This window comes from Chiloscyllium plagiosum, chromosome 18 (genome assembly GCF_004010195.1).
Source record: "Chiloscyllium plagiosum isolate BGI_BamShark_2017 chromosome 18, ASM401019v2, whole genome shotgun sequence".
NCBI classification, from domain to species: domain Eukaryota; kingdom Metazoa; phylum Chordata; class Chondrichthyes; order Orectolobiformes; family Hemiscylliidae; genus Chiloscyllium; species Chiloscyllium plagiosum.
In genome coordinates, this window is record NC_057727.1 from 28,601,806 (window position 1) to 28,627,771 (window position 25,966).

At 40.2% G+C, this 25,966-nt stretch overlaps 2 protein-coding genes across 15 annotated transcripts in view; one reads left to right on the forward strand and one right to left on the reverse strand.

Annotated features, from left to right (window-relative positions):
- Nucleotides 1-4,928: 4,928 nt before the first annotated feature.
- Nucleotides 4,929-20,499, reverse strand: LOC122559003. Of its 3 annotated transcripts, none has more exons than XR_006314307.1 (2): nucleotides 7,745-8,738; nucleotides 4,929-5,217 (listed from the first exon to the last, which is right to left on the reverse strand). XR_006314307.1 is itself a non-coding variant. In XM_043708078.1 (2 exons), the coding sequence occupies exons 1-2, from the start codon at nucleotides 20,497-20,499 to the stop codon at nucleotides 5,050-5,052; spliced, it is 576 nt and encodes a 191-aa protein (XP_043564013.1). In that variant the 3' UTR covers nucleotides 4,929-5,049. The 3 variants fall into 3 exon arrangements, 2 of the variants coding, with proteins under 2 accessions (XP_043564013.1, XP_043564012.1); XM_043708078.1 differs by lacking the exon at nucleotides 7,745-8,738 and adding an exon at nucleotides 20,092-20,499; XM_043708077.1 differs by lacking the exons at nucleotides 4,929-5,217; nucleotides 7,745-8,738 and adding exons at nucleotides 19,107-19,529; nucleotides 20,092-20,499.
- A 78-nt stretch (nucleotides 20,500-20,577) lies between these two features.
- The window catches only part of LOC122559001 (voltage-dependent L-type calcium channel subunit alpha-1D-like), a 617,537-nt gene continuing 612,148 nt past the window's right edge, over nucleotides 20,578-25,966 (forward strand). For 6 of the 12 annotated variants that reach the window (XM_043708062.1, XM_043708067.1, XM_043708068.1 and 3 more), the window contains exons 1-3: nucleotides 20,580-20,942; nucleotides 21,653-21,965; nucleotides 24,615-24,720. In XM_043708062.1, the coding sequence (XP_043563997.1) occupies nucleotides 20,915-20,942; nucleotides 21,653-21,965; nucleotides 24,615-24,720 (447 nt within the window). In that variant the 5' untranslated portion in view covers nucleotides 20,580-20,914. Of the gene's footprint in view, nucleotides 20,943-21,652; nucleotides 21,966-24,614; nucleotides 24,721-25,966 lie in introns of all 12 variants that reach the window. The other 6 variants (XM_043708058.1, XM_043708060.1, XM_043708059.1 and 3 more) reach the window with 3 other exon arrangements.

A 25,966-nucleotide genomic window follows, 5' to 3' on the forward strand; every position in this document is an offset into this window, starting at 1 on the left:
TTCACATTTATAGGCTTTTCTTATTCAATGTTAAAGTTGTGCCATAAAACACAAACAATGAACTTGATTGTTGTAATAATTGTTGAATTCGATTTGCTTTTTTGACACTATCTAATGTTGGAGTAAAGTGGGTCATTACCGCGTCTCTATGTTTCGCTCGAGTAACTCAGACGAATTAATAATTCATGTATTAAGCTCCGAGGAACAATGATTTCCTGCAACCTGAAATCCAATATCCGACAGTATTTTACATCGTGGTTTTACATTCGTTTATAACTGTAGTTGTAAGCCCAGCGGAAAGTTATGTTCCCTTTCCAAAAACATTACCGATAGCTTTATTTCCTTCGTGAGACTTTGGAACATGGCTGTATCCCATGTTGAATTGAGCAGGCAAGTACGATTTTTAAAATTTCATTTCCTCAGTGGTATAAAACTTTGTTCCCCGCCCCCTTCTTTTTATGTTAACTTCAATCATACTTAATCAAAATGTAAGAATCGTCCACTCACTGACAGATTCTTAAAATTCATTAACACAATTAGTTTAATATACATTTCGAAATATTTCATTAACGCTTTCATAGTGCAGGCTACTGTGTCTATGTCCGAAATCCGATAATTGTAAATAGTTTTATTATTGCACATAATAAAAACAATAAAATAAACTATAATAACAGTATAATTACTGCGGGTGCTGACACAAACACAAGGAATGCTGGAGAAACTCAGCAGGTCTGGCGGCATTTAGGGAGAGAAATACCTCTGTTATAATTCTTCACCGGACTCCAAACGTTAATTCTGTTTATCTCCACAGATGCTCCCGCACCTGCTTCGTTTCTCCAGCATTCTCTGTGTAGTTTGATGAGCTGAACTGTTGTCTTTAGATACAGCATTTTAAAAAACTAAACAACAAACTGGAGAAAAGTATCTTTAATTCTTAGATAAAACAATGACCTCAGCAAATGTGTCTAGAAATATTACATTTTACAATATCTCGTCTTTACTAATAACCTACTTATTCTATGTGACAATTAATTTATTAATCCTGAACAAAATATTGAATTGTAAAAATATAAATCTCAGCTTCTTGGTTTCTGAAGATGTAGATTTCAATTACATCTTCTTGATCTAATTGTTAAATGCACTTGTTTACATTTCTAGGTCTTAACAGTAGTCAGTAGCTGTAACTTAATACTCTCAACATTTACTAATTAGTTAAACCTTGTTTAATTTTAATCAAAGGTTTTTTCAAAGATGTTGTGATTTTATATATTGATTTGCAGTATCTGCAGCACTTTTATGGTGAACTAATTTAAATGAAAACTTGCTTTGAAATCAATGTGTTTTGCATCCCTTACTTTAATTCTGTATGTATCAAAATTATTTATAGTTGTGCACTATTACATTAATATTGAACATACACCATGTTAACATAATGAACTTTTGTGTGTAGTCCATTGTATCTGCGATAACATATTTTATGGGTGCCTTATTGTCAGCATTTTTACCATTTGTAATAAGTGTGTTGTCATAATTGAAACATTTTCCTAATTTTGAAGGAATTGACTTAAAAAAATTACTTAATGCATTGCCAAAATTTAAAATAAACTCTCCTCTGCATGGGAATAATAGTACATATTATAGTTGTCATATGTAGAATAATTTGACTCCATGATTTATTGAAAATATAACTATTTTGGCAGGAATGTTACTTTTTTAAAAAAATCCTAAAAGGATAATGCAATATATTCTTAATTAGTAATGTACAAGTGTGAGTTGAAATAGATCCAAATATGTCAGTGATGTTGTGTAGATTTAACATTATTAAATATTGCTTCATATTAACAAGATAAGGGAAATAAAAGAAGAAAAACAAACAAATTTGGGCAATTAAAAATAAATCAGCAGAGTTAGGAGGGTTTAAGACTTTAATTTGTGCTTTTTTTCTGTTTGTAAAACATATGTCAAAACTGAGGAATAAACACATGGGGAAAATAGTAAAACCTGTTTCCATCAATGCTCCTTGAAGTAAGTCAAATGTCAATGTTCTCTCTGTTAATTTTTGTGAAAAAGTAGATATTCATAGACTGGCAACTGTCAGAATGAGCTGAAAATGTGTTGCTGGAAAAGTGCAGCAGGTCAGGCAGCATCCAAGGAGCAGGAGAATCGACGTTTCGGGCATAAGCCCTTCTTCCTGAAGAAGGGCTTATGCCCGAAACGTCGATTCTCCTGCTCCTTGGATGCTGCCTGACCTGTTGCGCTTTTCCAGCAACACATTTTCAGCTCTGATCTCCAGCATCTGTAGACCTCACTTTCTCCTCAACTGTCAGAATGAAGTGCCAATGGACAGCTCTGATAATTGCTACCCTGTCCAAACATGATTAAGAAGCACAACAATTATTAAGGAGAACAGCTAACTGGTACCTCTTCCAAAAGGGAGCAAGACACATGACAAACATTAATTAAACAACTTTTATTAGGACAATATTAAAGAATTTTTGATGAACATTTGCAACATCATACAGCCAGAAAATTAAATTCTGGATCAGTAAGTTTAATCACGGGGAATTATTCAAAGTATTACACAGAAGTGCTTGTAATGAGGAATTTCCCATTAGTCAGAATGGGTATAGTGGCTATTATTAACATATGAAAACATTTTAAGGTGCTTCACAAATGAGAATATATGATGGCGAGATGTGCTGTGCAGTACGTTGGGTAAAAAGATAGGCTTTAAAAGGTTTTACAGATGGAGAGAGAAATGAAGATGAAAAAATTTATGATTTTCCCATATCAATAAATAGAAATATGTATTATGTGACATAAAATAGAAAACTTTATTCCTTACACTTTTCTGATTTACTTCTTCATTATGTTTGCATTTTCTTTGACATATTTCTCTTATTTTGTTGCTATTTCTTGCCTACTATTAAATGAGACACAATATTGTAATTGGAAATGGAGTCATCATCACACAGCAGCAGGAGGAAAAGGCAGCCCTGGGACTACAGAGAACAAAAAAACTCTGTGTGATTCACAGTAGGTGCTGCTATAGGCAGCAAATGCATTTAACAGAGTCAATTACTTAAGCATAATGAATAAGCTGTGCATAATGAGAAACAGACTCATCAAAGAGACTCAGGCTGATCTACGCCACATTTGCCATAAATGCCTGGGGGATGGTCATCAGTAGAATTTAGAATTTAACTTATTATCATGTATACTGGGGCATAGCGAAAAGCTTTGTCTTGCGAGCAATTTCGGTAGATCACATAGTTAAATAGCATAGAAGCAAATAATAGGTAAACAGTGGCAAAATCAAAAACACAGAAACAGACGTATGTTATGTATTACCAATGGCATTAAAGGCAATCACCTACCCTCTCCACTTATATCACAAAAATATTCCATGTAATCACAGGGGAAAGCCTCAGACTTAGACTTTTCTTTAGGTTTATGAACATTCAACATTTTTTAGTGTACAGTATAATGAAAGAATGACAAACAAATGGTGTGAATTTATGTTACTTTGTTAGTTACTATGTTTTTTTGATTTTGTATTTTTGCCTTTGATCATCATTTTGCCCTTTTGATTCAGATACCTTAGTAATAAGTTTGCTTTTAGTGAGGAAACAGCACTGGTGGATGATTACATGGACAACTGGCAAGCTGCAGGGCATTTGGAAAGGTGCCATTTATACCATGACTAACTCAGAAGGACTTATCCTACTGCCAGAGATCTGCTTCATCTAGTGTTATTTGTTAATGCTTTGTAAGGGTAAATAATTACCAAAGATGTGAGTATTCATCAGCTGCTCCTATGCAACTCGATATGTGCCATTGGTGGAGGGTATTGGCTCACATTAGACATTTATCTGAGTGAGCAAAAAAGTAGTGTTGCCTACAACTCTTCAGTAAACATCCTGAAGCTGAACATAATTACATGGTGGATTGTGGGAACAAAGTCTTAGTATTGCAGTATAATAATCCATGAGATACTCCCGAAGTACTCATGTCATATTTAACCAAGACATACACTGCAAAGGCCATTGATTTTTCCAAGTACTCAGTGGTATCCTGTAATGCAAATCCTGCCACACCATCTAATTATGTGGGAAATGGAATTACTGTGTGGCTGTAAAGTTGGTCAATATTCAAACCATCTTCCAATCAATGCATTGAAGCAAATAAACTCTAAGTGTGATGCTGCTGCTCTTACACTTTTTGTTTGAAGGGAGCAACATGAAGATTTTTATTTCCACTTACTTGTAGGACAGAGGTTCAGGATACTATCAATCACTTTCCATCACCCCATGACTTGATACCCTTTAGGGGTGACTCACCTTTTTTATGAGCAGCTCAAAGAGTGATTTGGCTTTTTTTAAAAGCCCTTCTTTGTCAGTCATGAAAAATGTGTTTATTTCTTTTTAGAATGGATTGGATGAATAGACAAGGTCTTTACTCCAGGTGGGGGAAGTCCAAAACTAGAGGGCATAGGTTTAAGGTGAGAGGGGAAAGATTTAAGAGGGAACTAAGGGACAACTTTTTCATGCAGACGGTGATGCTTGTATGGAATGAGCTTCCAGAGGAAGTGGTGGAGGCTGGTACAATTACAACATTTAAAAGACATCTGGATGGGTATATGAATAGGAAGGATTTAGAGGGATATGGGCCAAGTGCTCGCAAATGGAACTAGTTTTAATAAGGATGAATAGTTGGCATGGACGACATGGACCAAAAAATCTGTTTCCATATTGTATAGCTTTATGACTCTATGTAGTTTTCATAGTTGAATTAAAATGTCACAGAAGTTGAGTTGAAATTACGAAACAAATTATAAAGGCTTATTAAGTGAAATAAAAAGGAATTTTATTATCTATTAAGTTCTAGAAAAAGGTTATAAAATTGCAACATCAAATACATATACAGGTACATGTGGTAAGTTTAAAAAGGAGTGTGTATCTAGTACAGACAAGAATAATAAACTTTATACAGTTTGAAAGTCCTTAGATTGCTTGCTGTGCTCAATTTTTAACCTAAAACTAGAGTTGTTTAATTGTTGATTGGTATTCTCAGCAGTAATAAAGTTTGTAGATGTCTTGATGTCCTTGGGGAATTATTGTTTCCACAATTCACTTCTTCACTGGGGACAGTCTTTTGAGAGAGTGAGATGGGAGTGGGACTTTCAGCTTGTTGTTCCAAATTCATTTTTCTTTCTTCCTGCACAAAAACAGTCAATGAAATTTCGTTTGATTGTATATTCCCAAATTTGGCTTCATTGTCTTCTCAAACTGAACATTTTGATGTCCAATATATATACTTGCTATACAAATGTGCATGAAGGTACTTTTGGCACAGTAATAATGTCGCAACTCTGAGCCAGGAGGCCCAGATTCAAGTCCCACGTACTCCAGAGGTGTGTAATACCATCACTAAATAGGTGATTGAAAATATCTAGAAGTATAAATTACCCAGGAGATGTGAATTTTTTAAGGCTGCCCCATCTGCCTGGTTTCAATGACTTCAGACAAACATGGGAATATCCATTCAACTAGTTTTGTTTCCTCCCATATTAGTTTCCTGAAACTGCTTCAATCTGTGGTCAGGTGATCATGGTAGCCATTTTAAGTCAGTGTTTTGTTTTAATCTATTTGTGCCTACAGAATGTCTCACGTGTAATAATCAGATGATGCAAGTTAACATTTGATAATGCATGATTGTAGTGGGTCTCATCAGCAGTAATAATGAGTCAGCATACATAGAGGAGGTGCATTGGCTAATGGACTGGTGCAGAGCCAACAACTTGTCTCTGAACATGGACAAAATAAAAGAGATGGTTGTTGACTTCAGGAGGGCACAGAGCGACCACGCTCCACTGGACATCGATTGCTCCCCTGAGGAGATCGTGAGCAGCACCAAATTTCTCACCTGGTTCCTCACCACCAACTCCATAGCCAGAAAGTCCAGCAGTATCTTTACTTTCTGCGTAGACTGAGGGAAACCCACCTCCTACCCCCCAGCTGCACCACATTCTACAGAGGGTTCATTGAGAGTACCCTGAGCTGCTGCATCATTGCTTAGAATTGCACCATCTTGGTTGTAAGACCCTACAATGGATAGTGAGGAGACCTGAGAAGATCATTGGGGTCTCTCTTCCCTCCATTACAGGCATTTACACCACACGCTGCATCCAAAAGGCTAAGAGCAATGTGAAAGACCCCACGCACCCCTCACTCAAACTCTTCTCCCTCCTGCCATCTGGCAGATAACGGGACATTCGGTCTCTCATGGCCAGACTGTGCAACAGTTTCTTCCCCCAAGCCATCAGGCTCCTTAACACTGTATGACCGGACTCTTTTCCATCTGAAATTCTTTGCACGACTTCGAATTGCTGCTAGAACAATGTCTATTAATTATCATTAATTGTAATTTGCGTGTTTTACACTTCTTATATACTTTATGCTGCCCTTTGTATGATCGTGTATTTTGTGCTGTCCATGTAGCACCTTGGTTCTGGAGGAATGCTGTCTCATTTTTTACTGTATCAGTTGTATATGGTAGAAATGACAAATAAAAACTACTCTACTCTACTCTACATTCACCAGTATTATAATACCCATTGTATGATTGTTATCTTTTCCTATGGTACATCTATCTGTGCTGATCTCTGCTTAGAGGTGGAGTACTGAATGTTATTCAGGGTCACCTGACGAACCACTGTATTTTCTTTTCTCAATAAGGAGAATGGGTGCAACATACGTTTATTTATCCATCGAAGGACAACATCACTTAACATGCATTATTTATCAGTTACACACAATGTGTAACACACATTGATGAAACATTTTGAAAAAGTCATAAAAGACATGAATATGGAATATACCAGTCGTCTGTTAACATTTCCAAATTTCACATTACTAATTTCTTTCAGATTCTCTGTCTAAATATGTCAACTTTTATTTCCTCATCAATGGGCAATTTTCACAACAACCTGTATTTATACATGCAGTCTTTTTAACAATGAAAAACATTTCAAGATACTTCATAAGGATGCAAGGAAAACATCTGAATGTAGATCCAGAGATGAAATTAGAGGGGAAAAGTAACATTTTGCAAAACTGCATTTTAAAGAGGCAAGGGAGGTAGAGAGTTTTAAAGAGAAAATTCCATGATTCAAGAGACACCGCTGAAAGCATGCCTACTATTTGTTGGATGAAGAGGAGGTGGTGTACAAGAGTCTGGAGTTACAGGAGCAGAACATTCAGGGAAGAGGGAACATGGTGGTGCAGAAGTGACAAATACAAGGAGTTATAAGACCAAGTAATTCAAGTACAAGATTTAAATTGTCATTTAAATAATACATTATAAATTGAGAAAAAACATATTTACATAAATAAATCTGTTTTATTTCTACTACTTCACTACATTCTTGCTATTTATGTACCAGTAAACTACAATTTTCAACAAGGGATCATATATGGGATCATGTTTATAAGTTGGAAGTTCATTTATCAGGGACCCCTTGAGCAAATTAAAACATTTATCTCATTATAAATTCTTCCTTACACACATGCAGACAGATAAACAGTTAGAGGGAAATAGTTATAGGCCAAGGTAGTTCAGTGGTTCCTACTCATGGGTTGCTGAGATGATATTTATGCTGGAAAGAACATTGTCTTAGAGTTGTCTGTCCCCAGATGGTTCCACTGACTTTTCAAGAAACACTAATAAAAGGTAGCTGACTTACCAATTAAAAGTCACAGCTTTTACCAACTGCTGAAGAAAAGATGAATTAGTTTTCTTCAGGTTTAAAATGGTTCTTAACTGAAGAGAACAGAGAGACAGTGTCTGAGGTGGAGATCAAAACACTTTCTATCTAGCTTGTTCCCAGCCTGAGAACCAATCACACAGTTGTTGGAAGGAGAAAGGATTTTGTCATTGATAATTGGTCACTGGTCCAGAAACTAATCAACTTCTTGTTGCCACCCATCTGTATCTGTACCATGAACCCCTTGGCTCTAATTTGCCCGCATTCACTTCAATTATTGCTTGTTCAAACAGACATTTGCACAACACTTGCAGTAAGTCTCAGGTTACTTGCTTTGCAAAACATGCAACAATCCTTTAAAATACTAGTTTTAAAACAGTATTTTAATTATTAATCCACAATTCTGAACAGCATAAAAATAAAAAGACACAGACATTACAAGGTTCATTAAAGGATTTATTTATACGTTCTTGAGAATTGGCATCACTCAAAAGGCCAGAAGTTATTTCTCATCCTTAAGTTGCCCTTTGTGATGATGGTAAGCAGCTTTTTTGAATAGCTGAAATCCCTGTGATAAAGCTACTCCCAATGTGGTGTTAAGTTGAGAGTTCCAGAAATTTGGCCAACAACAGTGACAGTGAAAGATGGACATTGATTTTGAAGTCAGGATAGTCTGCACTCAGAGGAGAATTTGCAAATGATGCAGTTCCTATTTGCCTACTGTTCTTGCAATCATGATTGTCATTGTTGCTCTTAAAGTTTTATTCTGAGATATTGTTTCAAAGCAATACCTCTTTTTGATTTTGTTAGCTGATCATTGAAGTAAATGCATGGGAACTCATTTCTCCAAGTAGAATTTCTTAAATGACAAAACAATAGCTGAATTCTGATTCCAATTTAAAATATTGCACATTACTTTTGATTTAAGATTTTGGAGAAGATTTGTAGCTCAGGTTGTGAGTCAGTTTGTCAGTTTGCTGCTGAGCTGATGGGTTTGTTCTCAGACATTTCATCAGCATGCTAGGTAACATCATCAGTGAGTCTCCAGTGAAGCGTTGGTGTTTTGTCCTGCTTGCTATTTATGTGACTTGGTTTGTTGTGATGGGTGATATCATTTCCAATTCTGTTTCTAAGAGGTTGGTAAATGGGGTCCAAATCTATATGTTTGTTAATAGAGTTCTGGTTTGAATGCCAGGCCTCAAGGAATTCCCCACATGTCATTGTTTGATCTGGACCAGGATGGATCCCAGTCGACCTGGTGTCCCTCTTCGTCTGCGTGTATGGATACCAGTGATAGTTGGTCATGCTAATTGGTGGCTAGTTTGTGCTCATGTATCTTGGTGGCTAGTTTTCTGCTGATTGTGCAATGTAATGTTTGCTGCAGTCCTTGCAGGATATTTTGTATATTACATTCATTCTGCTGGCTGTGGGTATGGGATCATTTAAATTCATCGGTAGTTGTTTTAGTGTGGCAGTAGGTTTGTGGGCTAGCATGATGCCAAAGGGCCAGAGTAGTCCAGTGATCATCTCTGAAATGTCTTTCATGTATGATAGGGTTGCTAGAGTCTCCTGGCTTGTTGTGTCTTGCTGTTTTGGTCTGTTGTGCAGGGATCGGTGGTCTGCACTTATCATACTTCCAGAGTGCTGCAGTGTGTTGTGGCTTGTCTAAATAGTGTCCTGATGCAGCTCCGTTTGTGGGTGTTGGGATATTTGCTTCTATAGTTGAGCATCTAGTCTCTGTGCGTGTGTCTTTTCTGTAAATGCTCATCAGCAGTTATTCATTGGCTTTTCGTTCTACCATGACGTTCAAGAAGTGGAGTTGGCTATTATTCTCTTCTTCTTTGGTGAACTTTAGACTGATAAGGATGTTGTTTATGTGTTTGTGGGTTTCTTCTAGTTTGTTGCATTTCATGATGACAAAGGTGTCATCCACATAGTGGATCAAAGCTTGGGTTCGATCATGGGAAGGGGTGTATATTCTAACCTCTGTATAACTGCTTCTACTATAAGTCGTGATATTGGTAATCCCACAGGCAATCCATTGATTTCTTTGGATATCTATTGTTGAAGGTGAAGTGGGTTGTGAGGCATAGGTTCAGTAGTTTAAGGGTGCTGTCCTTGCTATGGAGTTGGTGCTGTCAGGCATTTGTATTGCTGGTTTGTCTGGCAGTGAGGCAAGTGTTTTTTTGGCAAGGGTGATGTTTATTGATTTGAAGGAGACCATAACCTCGCCGTCCTCTATCTTGGTGTCTTTGATGGTGTTAAGGAATTCTTGGGTGGAGTGGATGAAGTGAGTTGAGTCTTCTGCCAGGTGTTTTAGATTTTTTGCAGTTAGTTTTGAGTCCATTCAAAACATTAATTTTATCTGTTATAATGTGCTACTTTTACTTTTTTATTAATTTAATTTACATTCAGAGACAGACATCAAACCGGCAGGTAACTAGCCATCAGGATCTATGAGTACAAACTAGCCACCAAAAGGCATGATCATCTATCACTTGTATCCACATACACGGACAAAGAAGGACATCACTGACTGGGACAATGCATCCATCCTGGGACAGGCCAAACAAAGATGCGCGGGAATTCCTAGAGGCCTGGCATTCAAATTGGAACTGCATTAACAAACATATATATTTGGACCCCATTTACTAACCTCTCAGAAACAGAACTGGAAATGATATCACCCAACACAACAAATCAAGACACATAAATAGCAAATGGACACAACACCAATGCTTCACCGGAGGCTCACTGATGATGTTACCTAGCACGGTGACGAAATGCCTGAGAAGAAACCCAACCAGCTCAGTGAGCAAACTGATAATCTGAACTTTTGGTTTAATTAAGTTCACTAATTTTAGCTGAATATCTGTTATAATGTATAATAAAAACAGAAAGTACAAGATAAATTAGGCAAGTTTGTTGCAAATGTGGATAGAGAAACAGTTATTTTTGAGTCCCTTCAAAACATTTATTTCTTCTGTAACAATATGTTGCTTTTATTTCTTTTTTTTACATTCAGAAACTAAATTAACATTTTATATTTGATATTTATTCTGAGCCCACTGTATCTTTCATCTAAGTATTATCTGTATGACAGCCACAAGGGAGTGTTACATAGAACATAGAAGAATACAGCGCAGTACAGGCCCTTCGGCCCTCGATGTTGCGCCGATCCAAGCCCACCTAACCTACACTAGCCCAGTATCCTCCATATGCATATCCAATGCCCGCTTAAATGCCCATAATGAGGGAGAGTCCACCACTGCTACTGGCAGGGCATTCCATGAACTCACGACACGCTGAGTAAAGAACCTACCCCTAACATCTGTCCTATACCTACCCCCCCCCCTTAATTTAAAGCTATGTTCCTATAGTATGGCGACCAAAACTGCACACAATACTCCAGATGCGGCCGCACCAGAGTCTGATATAACTGCAACATGACCTCAGTGCTCCGGAACTCAATTCCTCTACCAATAAAAGCCAGTACGCCATATGCTTACACTCCTAGGCTCCCATTGAAATAGTGCCACTTATTGTATTTTGAATTCTTCTTTGAAATTCATATACATATAACTGTGTTACTAAACATGTCAACACAAACAAAAACAGTATTTATTTCTATTTAAAATAAACTTCATATTCAATATCAAACAAGTGAAGAGGGGACTCAGTAGCGCACACACTTCCTTCAAGTTGTGTTAACTCAACCTATTACCATAACGTGGCACTGGGCGGCACGGTGGCACAGTGGTTAGCACTGCTGCCTCACAGCGCCAGAGACCTGGGTTCAATTCCTGACTCAGGCGACTGACTGTGTGGAGTTTGCACGTTCTCCCCGTGTCTGCGTGGGTTTCCTCCGGGTGCTCCGGTTTCCTCCCACAGTCCAAAGATGTGCAGGTCAGGTGAATTGGCTATGCTAAATTGCCCGTAGTGTTAGGTAAGGGGTAAATGTAAGGGTATGGGTGGATTGCGCTTCGGCGGGTCGGTGTGGACTTGTTGGGCCGAAGGGCCTGTTTCCACACTGTAAGTAATCTAACCTAAGTAATCTAATCTAATCTAAACGTAACTTTTCCTTGAGGCTTTTCTGTACCTTGATGATGCTTTGTAATGACAAAGCTAATAAAATAAATATTTTAATTAAGAACTTCCTTCTCACTGATCAAGCTTTACACCAAATCACACTCACCAACTTGCGATGAAAACTCTGTTTAAATCTGTATGGCTATATGATGTTTTACGACATCAGCTGAGACAATCTATGATATTCTGAATCAACAGTGCACAACACTTGTGAATGTTTCCTATCTCTCAATGTTAGTGGATTCTTTAAAATATTCAGGTGAGATGTTAAAGGATTATTTTTTTCTGCTGCCATGTAAAGAAATTGAATGTCCTTGGGGATGTGTTTTTCTGTCTTGCAGGCAGGATGTGACAATCTAATCACACTGTTTTAAGGAATAACCTAATCACTTTACATTGCTTTTGAGTGGCATGTGACTATGGGGGAGTGGCAGGGGGTTGTGTCTTGCATGCATGACTGACTGTGATGGAAAATCCTGTATAAAGGGAGATGGTTCCTTTGTTCAGGGAGCCTCACTTGACACACTCCGCAAGCATCACGAAGAGTGTTAAGTGATCCTCCAAAAGCTGAAATTAATTGTGGCTGTTTGCAGAGGTTGGTGTTTTGCAGTTGCATTAAGTGTTTAAAATCTCAAAAAGGCAATCTAACATTTGGCGATAAGTGTTGGATTCCAACATATATGGAGCATCTAGGCGGACTGAGTAAATGATCGCCTGCGGGACATAACGTGAGACAGATGGGCCCACTCGGTAAGATTTACCTTGATCTCTCTCACTAACCAATCACTCAGTTGACCATTCTTCTCCAGGACTCTGTAGTGACTGAATCTCTGAGATAACTTATGCATTTGTATGCCAATGAGTTCGTCCCAGGGAAGTTCAACTCCCCCTGAAGTTTGGAGGTGAGAGTCCTCAGAACTATAAATTACTGGAAAGTGAGGTTCGAGTCCCCCTGGAATTCAGAGGTGGGACTTGAGGCCCTGGAACACTGTACATTGATAAAGGATAACTACTGTGTCTGTCTCAATCACCCTCCGTCGACCGGCTGTTAAGAGGGAAAATCCCTCACGCGAAGGTCAGGACCAGGAAGTGGGTATAGAGGACACTGAACTAGTACATAGAGATAAGTTAGGAAGTTGAGACATTAAAAAATGGGACAGACGTTGGATAAGTCAGGTGTCTGAACCCCTCTGCATTGGTTATGCCGGGAAGACCCCCAAAATGAGGAACGATCCAGGCACCTGTCAGGATGCTCAAATAAAAAAATTGGGAAATGAAATTTGGCTGATGGGAGGGACTTGGGACATAGAAAAATGTTTAAAAGCAGAGGAGGCAATTTGGAAATGTAATACGGGGACTAATTGGAAAACTTCAATATCCATATGGAGAAAGTTAAAAATCACACAACACCAGGTTATAGTCCAACAGGTTTAATTGGAAGCACACTAGCTTTTGGAGCGACGCTCCTTCATCAGGTGATTGTGGAGGGCTCGATCGTAACACAGAATTTATAGCAAAAATTTGCACTGTGATGTAACTGAAATTATACATTGAAAAATTGATTGTCTGTTAAGCCTTTCATCTGTTAGAATACAGTGATATTTTCACTTCTTTCATGTGTAAATCACAAAACCCTTTTTTTAAAAGTTGCATTCTCGGGTTAGCTGTTAACAATGGTGATAGCTAGACAATATGTTGAAGGTGTTAGCCCCCTGTGTTCTCTGACTATGACCTGATGTTTAGATTGATTCTAATCTAAAAAGTGAGATTACAGAGTTTTACATAAATTCATGCAGTTTTTGAGCTCAGAGTTCTACCTGAATGTATGCAGCTTTTGAGCAAAGTGCAATGTAACTCTGCAAGTACAAATTCACCACACAAAATATATGTGTGCATGTGGGTCTTTGTCTGTCTGTGTGTGTGTGTGTCTGTCTGGGGTGGGGGTTGTGAGTGTGAGAAAGTGAGTGTGAGAAAGTGTGTGTGTGTGTGTGTGTAGTGAGTGCAAAGTGTCTTAAGTCTGTGAGGGGGTGCATGTGTGAGTGTGGGAGTGTGTGTGTCTTTCAGGGTGTGTGTCGGTAGCTAAGTTCGATACCCATAGGGAGGGCCTCAACCGGGACTTTGGGTTCATGTCACATTACAGGTGATCACCATTGCACTACACACACACACACAGATATTCCTACACACACATACTCTCACATACACACGGACACAGGTAGATACAGACGTGCACACGGACACCCACACACACCCTAATAGACACACACACTCCCACACTGACACATGCACCCCCTCACAGACTTAAGACACTCTGCACTCACACACACACATGCACACACGCACACACACTTTCTCACACTCACAAACCCCACCCCAGACAGACACACACACACACAGACAGACAAAGACCCACATGCACACATATATTTTGTGTGGTGAATTTGTACTTGCAGAGTTACATTGGACTTTGCACACTTTCCTCGTGTGTGATCATGAGGGAAACCCTAAGTCTTGGGAGGTGCTGAAGAGTCAGTGTGAGGATTATGATATTGTAGAGAAAAACAGGAAAAATTGAGAAAGGAAAGGCAAAATAAGGAATGAGGGTTGAAATGCCAAGCCAGACTATCAAGTGGGAATAAAATAGAGGTACCTCCTGGCATGTCTGGTCTGCCAATAATGTTTCAAAATCATGACACCAATGACCAGCTATGGTCACAATGCAGATTGCTGACCTCCTCAGGGGCATCTATTCAGAACTCACTATATGTCTGAAATCTCCTCAAAGCTATCCTCCTCCCTCAGCAATTGGCCATAATCAAGTGTGCTGCCCATGTAATAGTTAATACAGACATCAGCAATGGCAATGCTAGAGCTGATCGAGCTGCCAAAGACATGGCAACAGCCTGCAATTCTTTGTGCCCTCTGTGAACCGCAAGTGCTAAATCGATTACCTGCCTCAAAAACAATGGGCATACCAGACATCGTCACAGTGCAGCGTTTCCGGGGGGACATCCCTGACCCAGAAAAACAAATATGGAAGGTGCATGAGTTTTCACACTCTGCACCAAAACGGATCTAGATCACTCCAGTTCGCCAAGTGTGTATACCTGATTCTTTGTCACCAATGCTTATTGACTATGTTCATACTGATACCCACCTTGGCAAGGAGGGAAAGAGGGAGGAAATGTAAAGATGCTTTCAGCAGCTAACATAATCTCTAAAGTTTCTCCATTCACAGGTAAGGGATGCCTTCGGACTACCGCCCGCCCCTTCACAACCTGATCCAAGTCCCACTTGACTTACCCATCCCCCTGGAAATGTTACTCATTGCGCACTCAGCGGCATAGTCACTTTCCTGGGAACCTTGCTCAGTGTTTCTGGTGGACAATTGACCCCAGAATGTCTTGCACTCATTCTGGCAATCCCTCCTGCTCTCCCAGCACCAGCACTGTCTGCTGGACTAGGGGGTCACAATGGATTCAATCAGCTCCCTACTCATGAGCACGAAAAGTGATGAAGCTAACAACAGTGAAGAAGAGGTCTGTAGGCTTTTTGTCAGTGGCTTTCCTATGGATATTAAACCACGTGAACTTCACTTTCTCTTTCGACCAGTTAAGGGTTATGAAGGTTCACTGATCAAGCTAACATCAAAACAACCAGTTGGCTTTGTTACATTTGACAGCAGAGCAGGAGCAGAAGCAGCAAAGAATGCATTGAATGGCATTCAGTGTGATCCCGAAAATCCTCAGATGCTCCGGTTGGACTTTGCAAAAGTGAACACAAAGATGGCCAAAACTGATGGCTCCACCTTACCCCACAAATATACACCCTGCCTTGGGAGCACATTTCATTGCATGGGATCCTTACAACCTTGCAGGAACAGTACTGATCCCTGCATCTCTGGAGGCCTGGACTCCCTATCCACTATACACAACAGAACTGACCCCTGCCATATTGGATTTTGTTTTCAGGTTGGGCTTTACTAAAGGAGATTTTAGATAACTGGCTCGATTCCAGTGAACTTGGAGGGGGTGGAGTGGTCACTAAGGACTGTGGATTTAAGAACTTTACTGGTGAACACTTTTTTTTCCACTTGGGAAGACCCTGGGGATCTAGTAATTCTTGTTGTTATAGTCATTGTATGTGTGTGTCAATAACTTGCTGAAATTCTGGCTGTCAGATTCTTATGAATAAGCTGGTAGCGCCTTTTTCAGCCCCATTTAGTTAGTTATCATGGAATCATAAATGGAGGGAATTAGATGTTTAAAGGTTAATTTGTTCTTCTGACATGTAAGAAAATTGGATGCCCTGAGTGGTGTGTTTTGTCTTGCATGGGCAGGATGTGACAATCTAATCATACTCTATAAATGCTGTAGTTTAAGGAATAACCTAATCACATATTGTTCTAAGGAATAACCTAATCACTTTACATTGTTTTTGGGTGGCATGCGACCAGGGGGAGTGGCTGGGAGTTGTGTTTTGCGTGCATGACTGACTGTGATGGAAAACCTTGTATAAAGGGAGGATGGTTCCCTTGTTCAGGGGGCCTTGCTTGACATGCTCCGCAAGCATTGCAAAGAGTGTTAAATGATCCTCCAAAAATTGTACTTGCTGAAACAAATCATGGTTGTTCACAGAAGTTGGCGTATTGCAGTTGCATCAAGTGTGTAAGAATCTCAAGAAGGCAACCTAACACAGAATCGAAATCTATATTGTTGCCAAAAAGCTAATCAGTACTTCCTTTGCCGATACCATATCTGTATTTCAAGTTTTACTGAAATCCATCCATTTCTTTTTGACTAATGCTTTCTCCAGTGATAGTCTCCAGACAGGCATTTACTATAAACCCACAAACTCCCAAAGCTACCTGGACTACACCTCCTCCCACCCAGTATTCTGCAAGGTCCTGTTTTCCCATTTCCTCTGCCATATCTGCTCAGATGAGAAGACATTCCATTCCCAAGCATCCTAGATGCCCACCTCTTTTGAACAACATGCTGATCCCCCCTCTGTCATCCAGACAGCCCTCCACTGCACCTCCTCCATTCCCTGCTCTACTGCTCTTAAACTGCCCCCTCCCCGCCAAACACAATAAAGACAGGGTTCCTGTTGTCCTCACCTAACACCCCACCAATCTCTGCATCCAACGTATCATTCTTACACATTTCCATCAACTCCAATTCGACCTCACCACCAAGAACATCTTCCCCTCCCCACCCCTCTCTGCCTTCTGCAAGGTCTGTTCCCTTCTCCAATCCTTGGTTCGTGGATCTCTCCTCATCAATCCCCCTGAATCTCCAGGTATCTTCCTCATAACCGTAAAAGTTGCAAAACCTGCCAACACACTAACCCCTCACCTCCATCTAGGGCACCAAACAGTCCTTTCAGGTGAGACAGAAGTTCATCTGCCTCTCCTCCAACTTAGTTTACTGTATCTGGTGCCCCCAATATGTTCTTCTCTACATCGGTGAGAGCAAACATAAACTCAGGACATGTTTCACTGAGTATCTCAGCAGGGCCCGCAGGAGTTGACCTGACTTCCCAGTCATGGCCCATTTTAATTTCCCTTCCCACTTCCTTTCCAACATGACCAACCTTGGTTTCCCCTATTGTCACAGTGAATCAGATCGCAAATTGGAGGAACAACACCTCATCTTCCACCTGGGCAGTCTACAGCCTGGAGGACTCAATTTCAAATGACCTCCCTTCAGATCCCCTGACTCCCTTTCCAGCCCCTCCCCCACCCTTCCATTCCTCTGATTGATCCCTCCAGCTACCAACTGGATTCATTCCTCCCATTGACCAACCAGATGGTACCCTCTACTTGTGTTCACCTTTCCTACCTCACCATCCCACCCCTCTCCCCACCCAAAACCCTCCAATATTCCCCCTTTTGTCTGCAGCTCCCCTTACACCCACTCCCATCCCTGAAGACGACTTACACCTGAAACATTGACTTCTCCACTTCCTGATGCTGCCTGGCTTCCTGTGTTTTTTTAGCCACCTGCTGGTCTACCTTCGATTCCAGCATCTGCAGTTTTTTTGCCTCTAACATTACCTCGCCTACCTTCAGTACAATAACTTTGTCTAATTCTGTATATTTGAGCTAATTCATTAAAATCCTTTGTTGTAGATATTCACAACCTCTTTGTCACATAGATGCAATAGCTAATGATTTCCCAATGCATTGCTCACAGTATGTTGGTAGGGGAGTATTAGAAGTGGGGTACTTTAGATAATGGACGACTTCAGGTTTGTGGTGAATATTAATATTTAAGGTCAATTAATGTATATCAATCATTTGGTCTGCTAATGTCAACCTTTATTGTAAATCACAGGATACAATGACTCCGTAATGTGTTCTATTTTCTCTATTTCCTCTTCTGTTCTCCTGCTTCATTTATTCACCTGCATAACTCTCTATAGTCCTGAGCTTTTACAAAGGGTCAGTTCGACTCGAAACGTCAGCTCTTTTCTCTCCTTATAGATGCTGCCAGACCTGCTGAGATTTTCCAGCATTTTCTCTTCTGGTTTCAGATTCCAGCATCCGCAGTAATTTGCTTTTATCTCTATAATCCTCTGTTCTCTCTTTTTTTGTCTCCTTTCCTGAGTCTTGCTCGATCCTGTTTTCCCTTTCCCACTCTCTTATTTTGGTCTAAAATGTAGATCTTGTTCAATAGGTAGTATAAGCAATGGTCCAGAGAAATGTAGCCTAAGTTAGATTTCGAGATGGGGAGCAACAGAGCTCTGAGTTAGAAGTTCCATAATCCCCTCCTCCCTCCCCTAATCCTTATTATCCCTTTGTTCCCTCTCCCTCACTCCCCATTTCCACTTCTCTTCATCCACCACTTACAATTTTAATTGTCACTCTTACCCCATCTCTCACTCCTGCATCAGTTTTGTCCCAAAGCCATTTTTTTTTCCGGAATTGAGTCACAAATTTTTCAAATTGTTTTTTCTTTAGGCATTTAGTCTATCATAAATACATTTTAAAATAAAAAACACTGTTAAAGATATTGTTAGTCTCACTGCTTAGTGCTGTGCAAATGGTGAAGAGAAACCAGCTCATTGCAGTGCAAATCAAGACTTTGTGTTCAGCCTCTTGAGCATGGGATTTAAAATCACTGAAACCCTTTGACTCAGGAAAAAGCGAAACACAGCTGACATTAGACTCTCTCATGTCTGCAGAACATTTTATCTCTTGTAAGTTTGTTATTTAAGATGACCAGGCAATCTAAATGGTAGAGGTTAAACTATTCATCATAAAGGGGTAGAAATTATGTATTGCTGATATACAATAAAAACTGGGTATGGGAAAAATGTCTGTGCCAAAACAAGTAGGCATAAGGCCCAATCAAAATTGCATCTTAAACTACACTTAGACTGTTGACTGTAGACCCAAATGCATAACTCCAGATAGCTTGGTAGCCAAGCAGACATTATTGTTGAGTTCTTTGTTCTTTTTGTTTATCATTGAGTATATATGGTCCAGATAGCAGCTTCTGATATGCCCGAGAAGACGTGGAGTGTCACAATGCTTATGGAGTTTATAGAGCATATTCCGCTTTCTTGGTTCTTTTTCTTTGAAGAAATTTTGCCACTTTACATTCATTGGTGTTGCCACAGTTGCTGAAGAACATTGAGTGGGACAAGGTTCAATGTCTATTTTTAATGCCTGAAAGAATGGGCATCACAAATTTAGAAGTGAGACCAACAACTGTGCAGAATGAATGCAAGCAGACTCATTGTTAAATTGGTATGCTGTGCATCTGAAACAAAAAATCCACAAATAATTCCAATATCAACCTGAATATATTCACAGGGAGATGGAAGAAGTAATGTTTGATAAACTTATACCTAATGTGGAAAATTCTATGTGTGGAGGGGTTTGGACTTGCTTTTATCACTCACAATCATAATTATAAGAAGCATGGAAAGGTTCAATCAATAAGGTTTTTTATGTGTTATGTGTTATAAGGTTCTTCGCTATTATTTGTGTCTTGAAAATTATTTTGAGTACGCCATTATGTGTGCAACTTTCAAGCTTTGAAACACTGACGATTTCTTTCCGATTAGTTAATATACACATTTGGACAGAAAAAAAAATCAAAGGTACGCTGAAAAAACAAAGTCCTGCCAGTTTTCTGATGTAGGATAATAACGTTTTCTATTTCACTCCTGGAACTATTGACACACTGACAGTCCCAAGTTGCTGCCATTAAAAGTAGAACGCTTACCTGAAATGCTAGTCTTATTTGATACACGGCTAAAAGCAGATGCATACTCCTTACGCAAATATATCCATTTGAACAAATGGTGACCTGCTGCAGAGGTGGGGGTAAATGATGGTTCTCCAACCCCCATCTTGTCCCCGGTTGCTTGGCAACAGCACTTTTGCCCACTGTAACTCTAGGCCGATTGGGATTCAGATGCCTCTGCCCTTCGGGAGAGGGTTCGATGCTTGGAGATGGGAGGGGTGGCATTTTCCATTCCTCGCCCCCCCCTTTCCTAAACCAGGGATGATGTTCAAATGAAGCGAGAGAGGACACCTGAAAGCGCGCTCCCGTCACCCCGGCCGTGAGCGTCCTCCTCCTCACACGAGCGCGCCCCTTATCTCTGTCACACGAGCTCGCGCCCTGTACCATCGAGCGCGCTTTCTCAACGTCTCCCCACGCGCCCGCATCCCCCAAATACCTCCCGACCCCGCACCTCCCACCATCTCGCGCGCACCCTCAGTCGCCGCTCGAGCCCAGTGTGCAGCTCATCCCTGCTCCGCTCCACTGCTCGCACGGTTCCTGTCAAAGTCAGGCCGACAGCAGCGGCCGGGGGCCGGCAGAGAGAGGGATACAGGGACAGGGGCGCACCGAGCCAACAACGATGAAACCCGTCGGCTAAACACCAACGGAGCCCGGATGTTACACAATGATGCTGGATAAAAAAACGGAGGGAAACGAAATAGCGGCCGCTGTTTGACTATCATGGGGGTCTGGGGAAGAAAAGCCGCCTCGTCATTTCATTTTTAGTAAATTTATTTTTCGATGCAATACGAAAGTGGCGAGAATGTATGAATTAAAGGAGCCCTACGAAGGCAAGTGATGTGAGGTTGATTACAGTTGCACAATCGAGGATGCTGTAGTGACTTTGAAGGTTTTAATTCATATATCTGACATTTGCCCTAAGCTATTTTCTTTCTATTTGATTTACGGTAGATATTTCACTTCTGACAAAGGAGCAGAAGAGTCGACCGTTCTTTCGGATTATAGCATAATTCGGTTAAACCTGGTGGTTAATAAACATTTGGATTTTAAATAACTTTTTACTTAAACAGTTTTAGTCCATCTAAGATTTAATTATCGCATCATGCTGAATAGGGGGAAACACCCTTGGTTGTGGATATTGCAGACTTCGATTTCAGTATACCTGCTTCAATGGAATACATTTTGTGACAGTTAATGTGCCAGAAAGATACACACGCCGTCCTCGTCTGTTTAAATAAACACAATTTGTTTCAGATTGGTGTGTAAGGCAGTGGTGACATGAAGCCTCTGAATGTAGCCTTAAAGTAACCTCGCAATAATGCCAGCTGTTGAACCGTTGTGTTGGATATTTTTGCAGTTTTCACATGTTCGCTGTTGTTGGTTTTAAATACAAAATCATGGTGTGTTTACTCTCGACGATTTCAAAAACGGGTTTGTTATTTAGTTTGAAGGATTGCTTTAAAGCATTACACCTGGTAAACATACCACCCTTTTAGATGAAAAGGTCACTTCCACATCTGATTATGTCTTTCTTTCACAGGAGTAAATTATGCCAGCAACAGACTCCCTCTATCTAGCGACGGACGGGGTTTCCAGTCAAACTCCGAATTACCCAGGCCAGCAGCACTATCCTGGCAAGCTGCTATTGACGCGGCTAGGCAAGCTAAAGCTGCCGCAACCATGAACTCGACCACGGAATCCAACAGTGCAGCAGCCCAAAGAAAACGCCAGCAATTCGCCAAGAGCAAGAAGCAGCAGGGCAGTACTGTGAATAACAGGCCAGCCCGTGCCCTATTCTGTTTAAATCTCAACAACCCCATAAGAAGAGCATGTATTAGTATTGTAGAATGGAAGTATCCTTTTTCCTTTGCTCTTTGTCACGCGTATGATGTGCGTAAGAGCTTTAACACAACACCGTGAAAAATCAGAAGCTGCGTGTTCTACTTTTTGAGTATCTTCCTGCAAGGTCACCGCAGCATTTACATATTGCACATAAAATGCGACTGAATATATAGGATACTGTATTTGCAGGCAAAACGGTAGCAAATCCTCAGCAAAACTAATTCTAGTGGAAAATATCATTCAGCAAATTACATGTAAGGACAATATGCCATCAGCATTAACCTCAAAGTTTCTTGCATCGTTTTATAAAAATAACAAAATCAGGGCAAATTGAATGAACTGAATTCAATTGAACAAAGTGTTTTCTTAGGAAATCTATGATACTTCAATAAGCCCAATTACAGTACGTTACGATTGGCTATTTATCTGAAGGTGAACTCAAACTTTGGCACGTTGTATCTGGAAAACTTTTCAAGCTCATTCATTATGTATGTTCCATAATAGTGACAAACAAATATGTGTTCTTGTAAGTTAATTGCGCAACCATAATTTTCTAACTTAAGTAATATTAGAAAATGCTGTAAGTACTCAGAGGTTAGGCAACATGTGTGGAATGAAAAACAGAGTTAACATTTCAGCTGGATGGATGACCTATCATTAAAACTCAGTACCAAACAACTGATTCCCTGAAATGGATATCTGTTGGCACCAAACATTAGTGCTTCAATATTTGAAACATTTTACACTTAGTCATAGAGTCATAGAGATGTACAGCACGGGAATGAGACCCTTCAGTCCAATTCGTCCAAGCCAACCAGATATCCCAACCTAATCTAGTTCCATGTGCCAGCACTTGGCCCATATCCCTCTAAACCCTTCCTATTCATATACCCATCCAGATGCCTTGTGGGCGGCACGGTGGCACAGTGCCAGAGACCCGGGTTCAATTCCCGCCTCAGGCGACTGACTGTGTGGAGTTTGCACATTCTCCCCGTGTCTGCGTGGGTTTCCTCCGGGTGCTCCGGTTTCCTCCGGGTGCTCCGGTTTCCTCCCACAGTCCAAAGATGTGCAGGCCAGGTGAATTGGCCATGCTAAATTGCCCGTAGTGTTAGGTAAGGGGTAAAGGTAGGGGTATGGGTGGGTTGCGCTTCGGCGGGGTGGTGTGGATTTGTTGGGCCGAAGGGCCTGTTTCCACACTGTAAGTAATCTAATCTAATCTAATCTAAAACTCTTGTAATTGCACCAGCCTCCACGACTTCCTCTGGTACCTCATTCCATACATGCACCACCCTCTGCGTGAAAAAGTGGTCCCTTTTAAATCTTTCCCCTCTCACCTTAAACCTATGCCTTTTAGTTTTGGACTCACCCACCCCAGGGAAAAGACCTTGTCTATTTACCCTATCTATGCCACTCATGATTTCATAAACCTCTTTTAGGTCATTTCTCAGCCTCTGACGTTCCAGGGAAAATAGCCCCAGACTATTCAGCCTCTGATTATAGCTCAATGAGTCGATACTGACTATCTCAATACTCTGCACTGACCAAAAAAGGCAAGCATACCAAACATGTTCTTCACTATCTGATCTGCCTGCAACTTCACTTTCAAGGAACTATGAATGTGGACGACAAGGTCTCTTTGTTCAACAACACTCCCCAGGACCTTACCATAAGTCATGCCCATTTGTCATTCCGGAATACAGCACCTCACATTTATCTAAATTAGAGTGTGTCTGCCACTCCTTGGCCCATTGGCTCATCTGATCAAGATCCTGCTGTACTGCGAGGTAACCTTCATTGCTGTCCACTGCACCTCTCATCTTGGTGTCATCTGCAAACTTACTAACTATGCCTTCTATGTTCATATCCAAATCATTTATAGAAATGATGAAAAGCAGTGCACCTAGCACTGATCCTTGTCTGAAGGGCAACCCTCCACCACCGCCCTCTGTCTCCTACCTTTGAATGGTATCCAAATGGCTAGTTCTCCCTGTATTCCATGTGATCTAACCTTGCTAACCAGTCTACCATGAGGAACCTTGTTGCATGCCTTAGTGAAATCCATATAGATCACATCCATCACTCTAACGTCATTAATCTTCTTTGTTACTTCGAAAAACTCAATTAAGTTAGTGAAACACTTGTATGCTAACAAAATATGTAATCAATTTTAATTGGCCACAAATTTGTTTTCTTTTGCATAATGTTTTCCAAAATTACTTGTAATGAAACTACTGTATTTCATGACTCAGAGATTTGAAGGTGAACCCAATCCAGATTAGATTACCTACAGTATGGAAACAGGCCCATCAGCCCACACTAACCCTCCAAAAAGAACCCACCCAGACCTATTCCCCTATCCATCTCTGACTAATGCACCTAACACTATGAGTAATTTAGCATGGGCAATTCACCTGTGGGAGGAAACCTGCACATACCCAGGGAGAATGTGCGAACTCCATACAGGCAGACACCCAAGACAGGAATTGAACTCAGGTCCCTGGTATTGTGTGGTAGCAGTGCTAACCACTGAGCCACCATGCCACCCACAAACTATCCAGTGATTTAAGATGTTTATGAAAAATTAAAGGATTTTGTTGATCTTCATTAATTATTTAGTTTAATTTTCATTGAATCAGTGCATTCCTTAACAAGACGTGCAGGCCATTTGATATCTTTATATTGATTGCTATTTTTGCCAATTGTGTGGCCTTAGCTGTTTACATACCTTTCCCAGAAGATGACTCAAACTCAACTAATCATGACCTGGTAAGTGCTCTGATTACTTCTACCTAATTACTCCTGTTAGTCTTATTTAAATATAGATAGATAAGCAACAGAAGAATCTTACCATGGGCTCAATTCTGCCTAAAAAGGCAACATTACTATTGTGGTCCAATATTCTGGATATAATATTGGATATAATGTTGCTATCAATGAAAACACCTCTAGATGCACAGATTGTCAAATTTCTTAAGATGGTACAATGTTTTCTTGTGCAGTGCAGTGCAGTGCTCACTTTCTGCAGACTTGATTGATTTTCATAGACTACACTTATTTTTGTAAAAGGGCAGGTGTATTACAAAGTTTGTGTTTTTCGTTCAGAATTGCAGAATTATACAGTGAAAAGTGAATTACTTTCCAGTGTTGATATAAACTCTTTTCCTGGTGGTGATAAAGTCTTTATCAATACTGCTGTTAGTATTTAAATATTTGAAGCAGGGAAAATGAAGTGTAGTGAAACTATTGTCCACAGTAATTTTCCTAGCATTTTATATTGTACTGCTTCTTGACTTTTCTCCCCAAATCTCATTAATGCATCAAGATTGTTTTTCTTTGAACTGATTATGCTTACTTGTTGGTCTGCTAGAGCTGAATAATGAGTTGTAACAGTAATCATGTTGAATAATTTCATTCATAAGTAATTAATTCATTAATTCCAATCATAAAATAAAGATCAAACAGATAAGCAAGTACTCCAGATATGAGCAATTTGTTTGTGATGGGGAGTCTTAATTGGCATTGTGATTGTAGAGGAGCCTTTTGCAGACAATGTTGTACTATTTTCTGTCTGATGTGGTTAGAATTTAAGTTCAGCTTTGATACCAATCAGATGAATAATACTTCAAAAATTTTTTCCCTTTCCTTTTGCATGTAAAAAAAAGTTTAACTTCTGAATGTACATGTGGCCAAATGAGTAACAATGGTGCTCATCAACATGCAAGCGTTGCTGGGATGTGGCTACACAATAGGTAAAAACAATGACTGCAGATGCTGGAAAACAGATTCTGGATTAGTGGTGCTGGAAGAGCACAGCAGTTCAGGCAGCATCCAAGGAGCTTCGAAATCGACGTTTCGGGCAAATGCCCTTCATCAGGAATAAAGGCAGTGAGCCTGGAGCGTGGAGAGATAAGCTAGAGGATGTTGGGGGTGGGGAGAAAGTAGCATAGAGTACAATGGGTGAGTGGGGGAGGGGATGAAGGTGATAGGTCAGGGAGGAGAGGGTGGAGTGGAT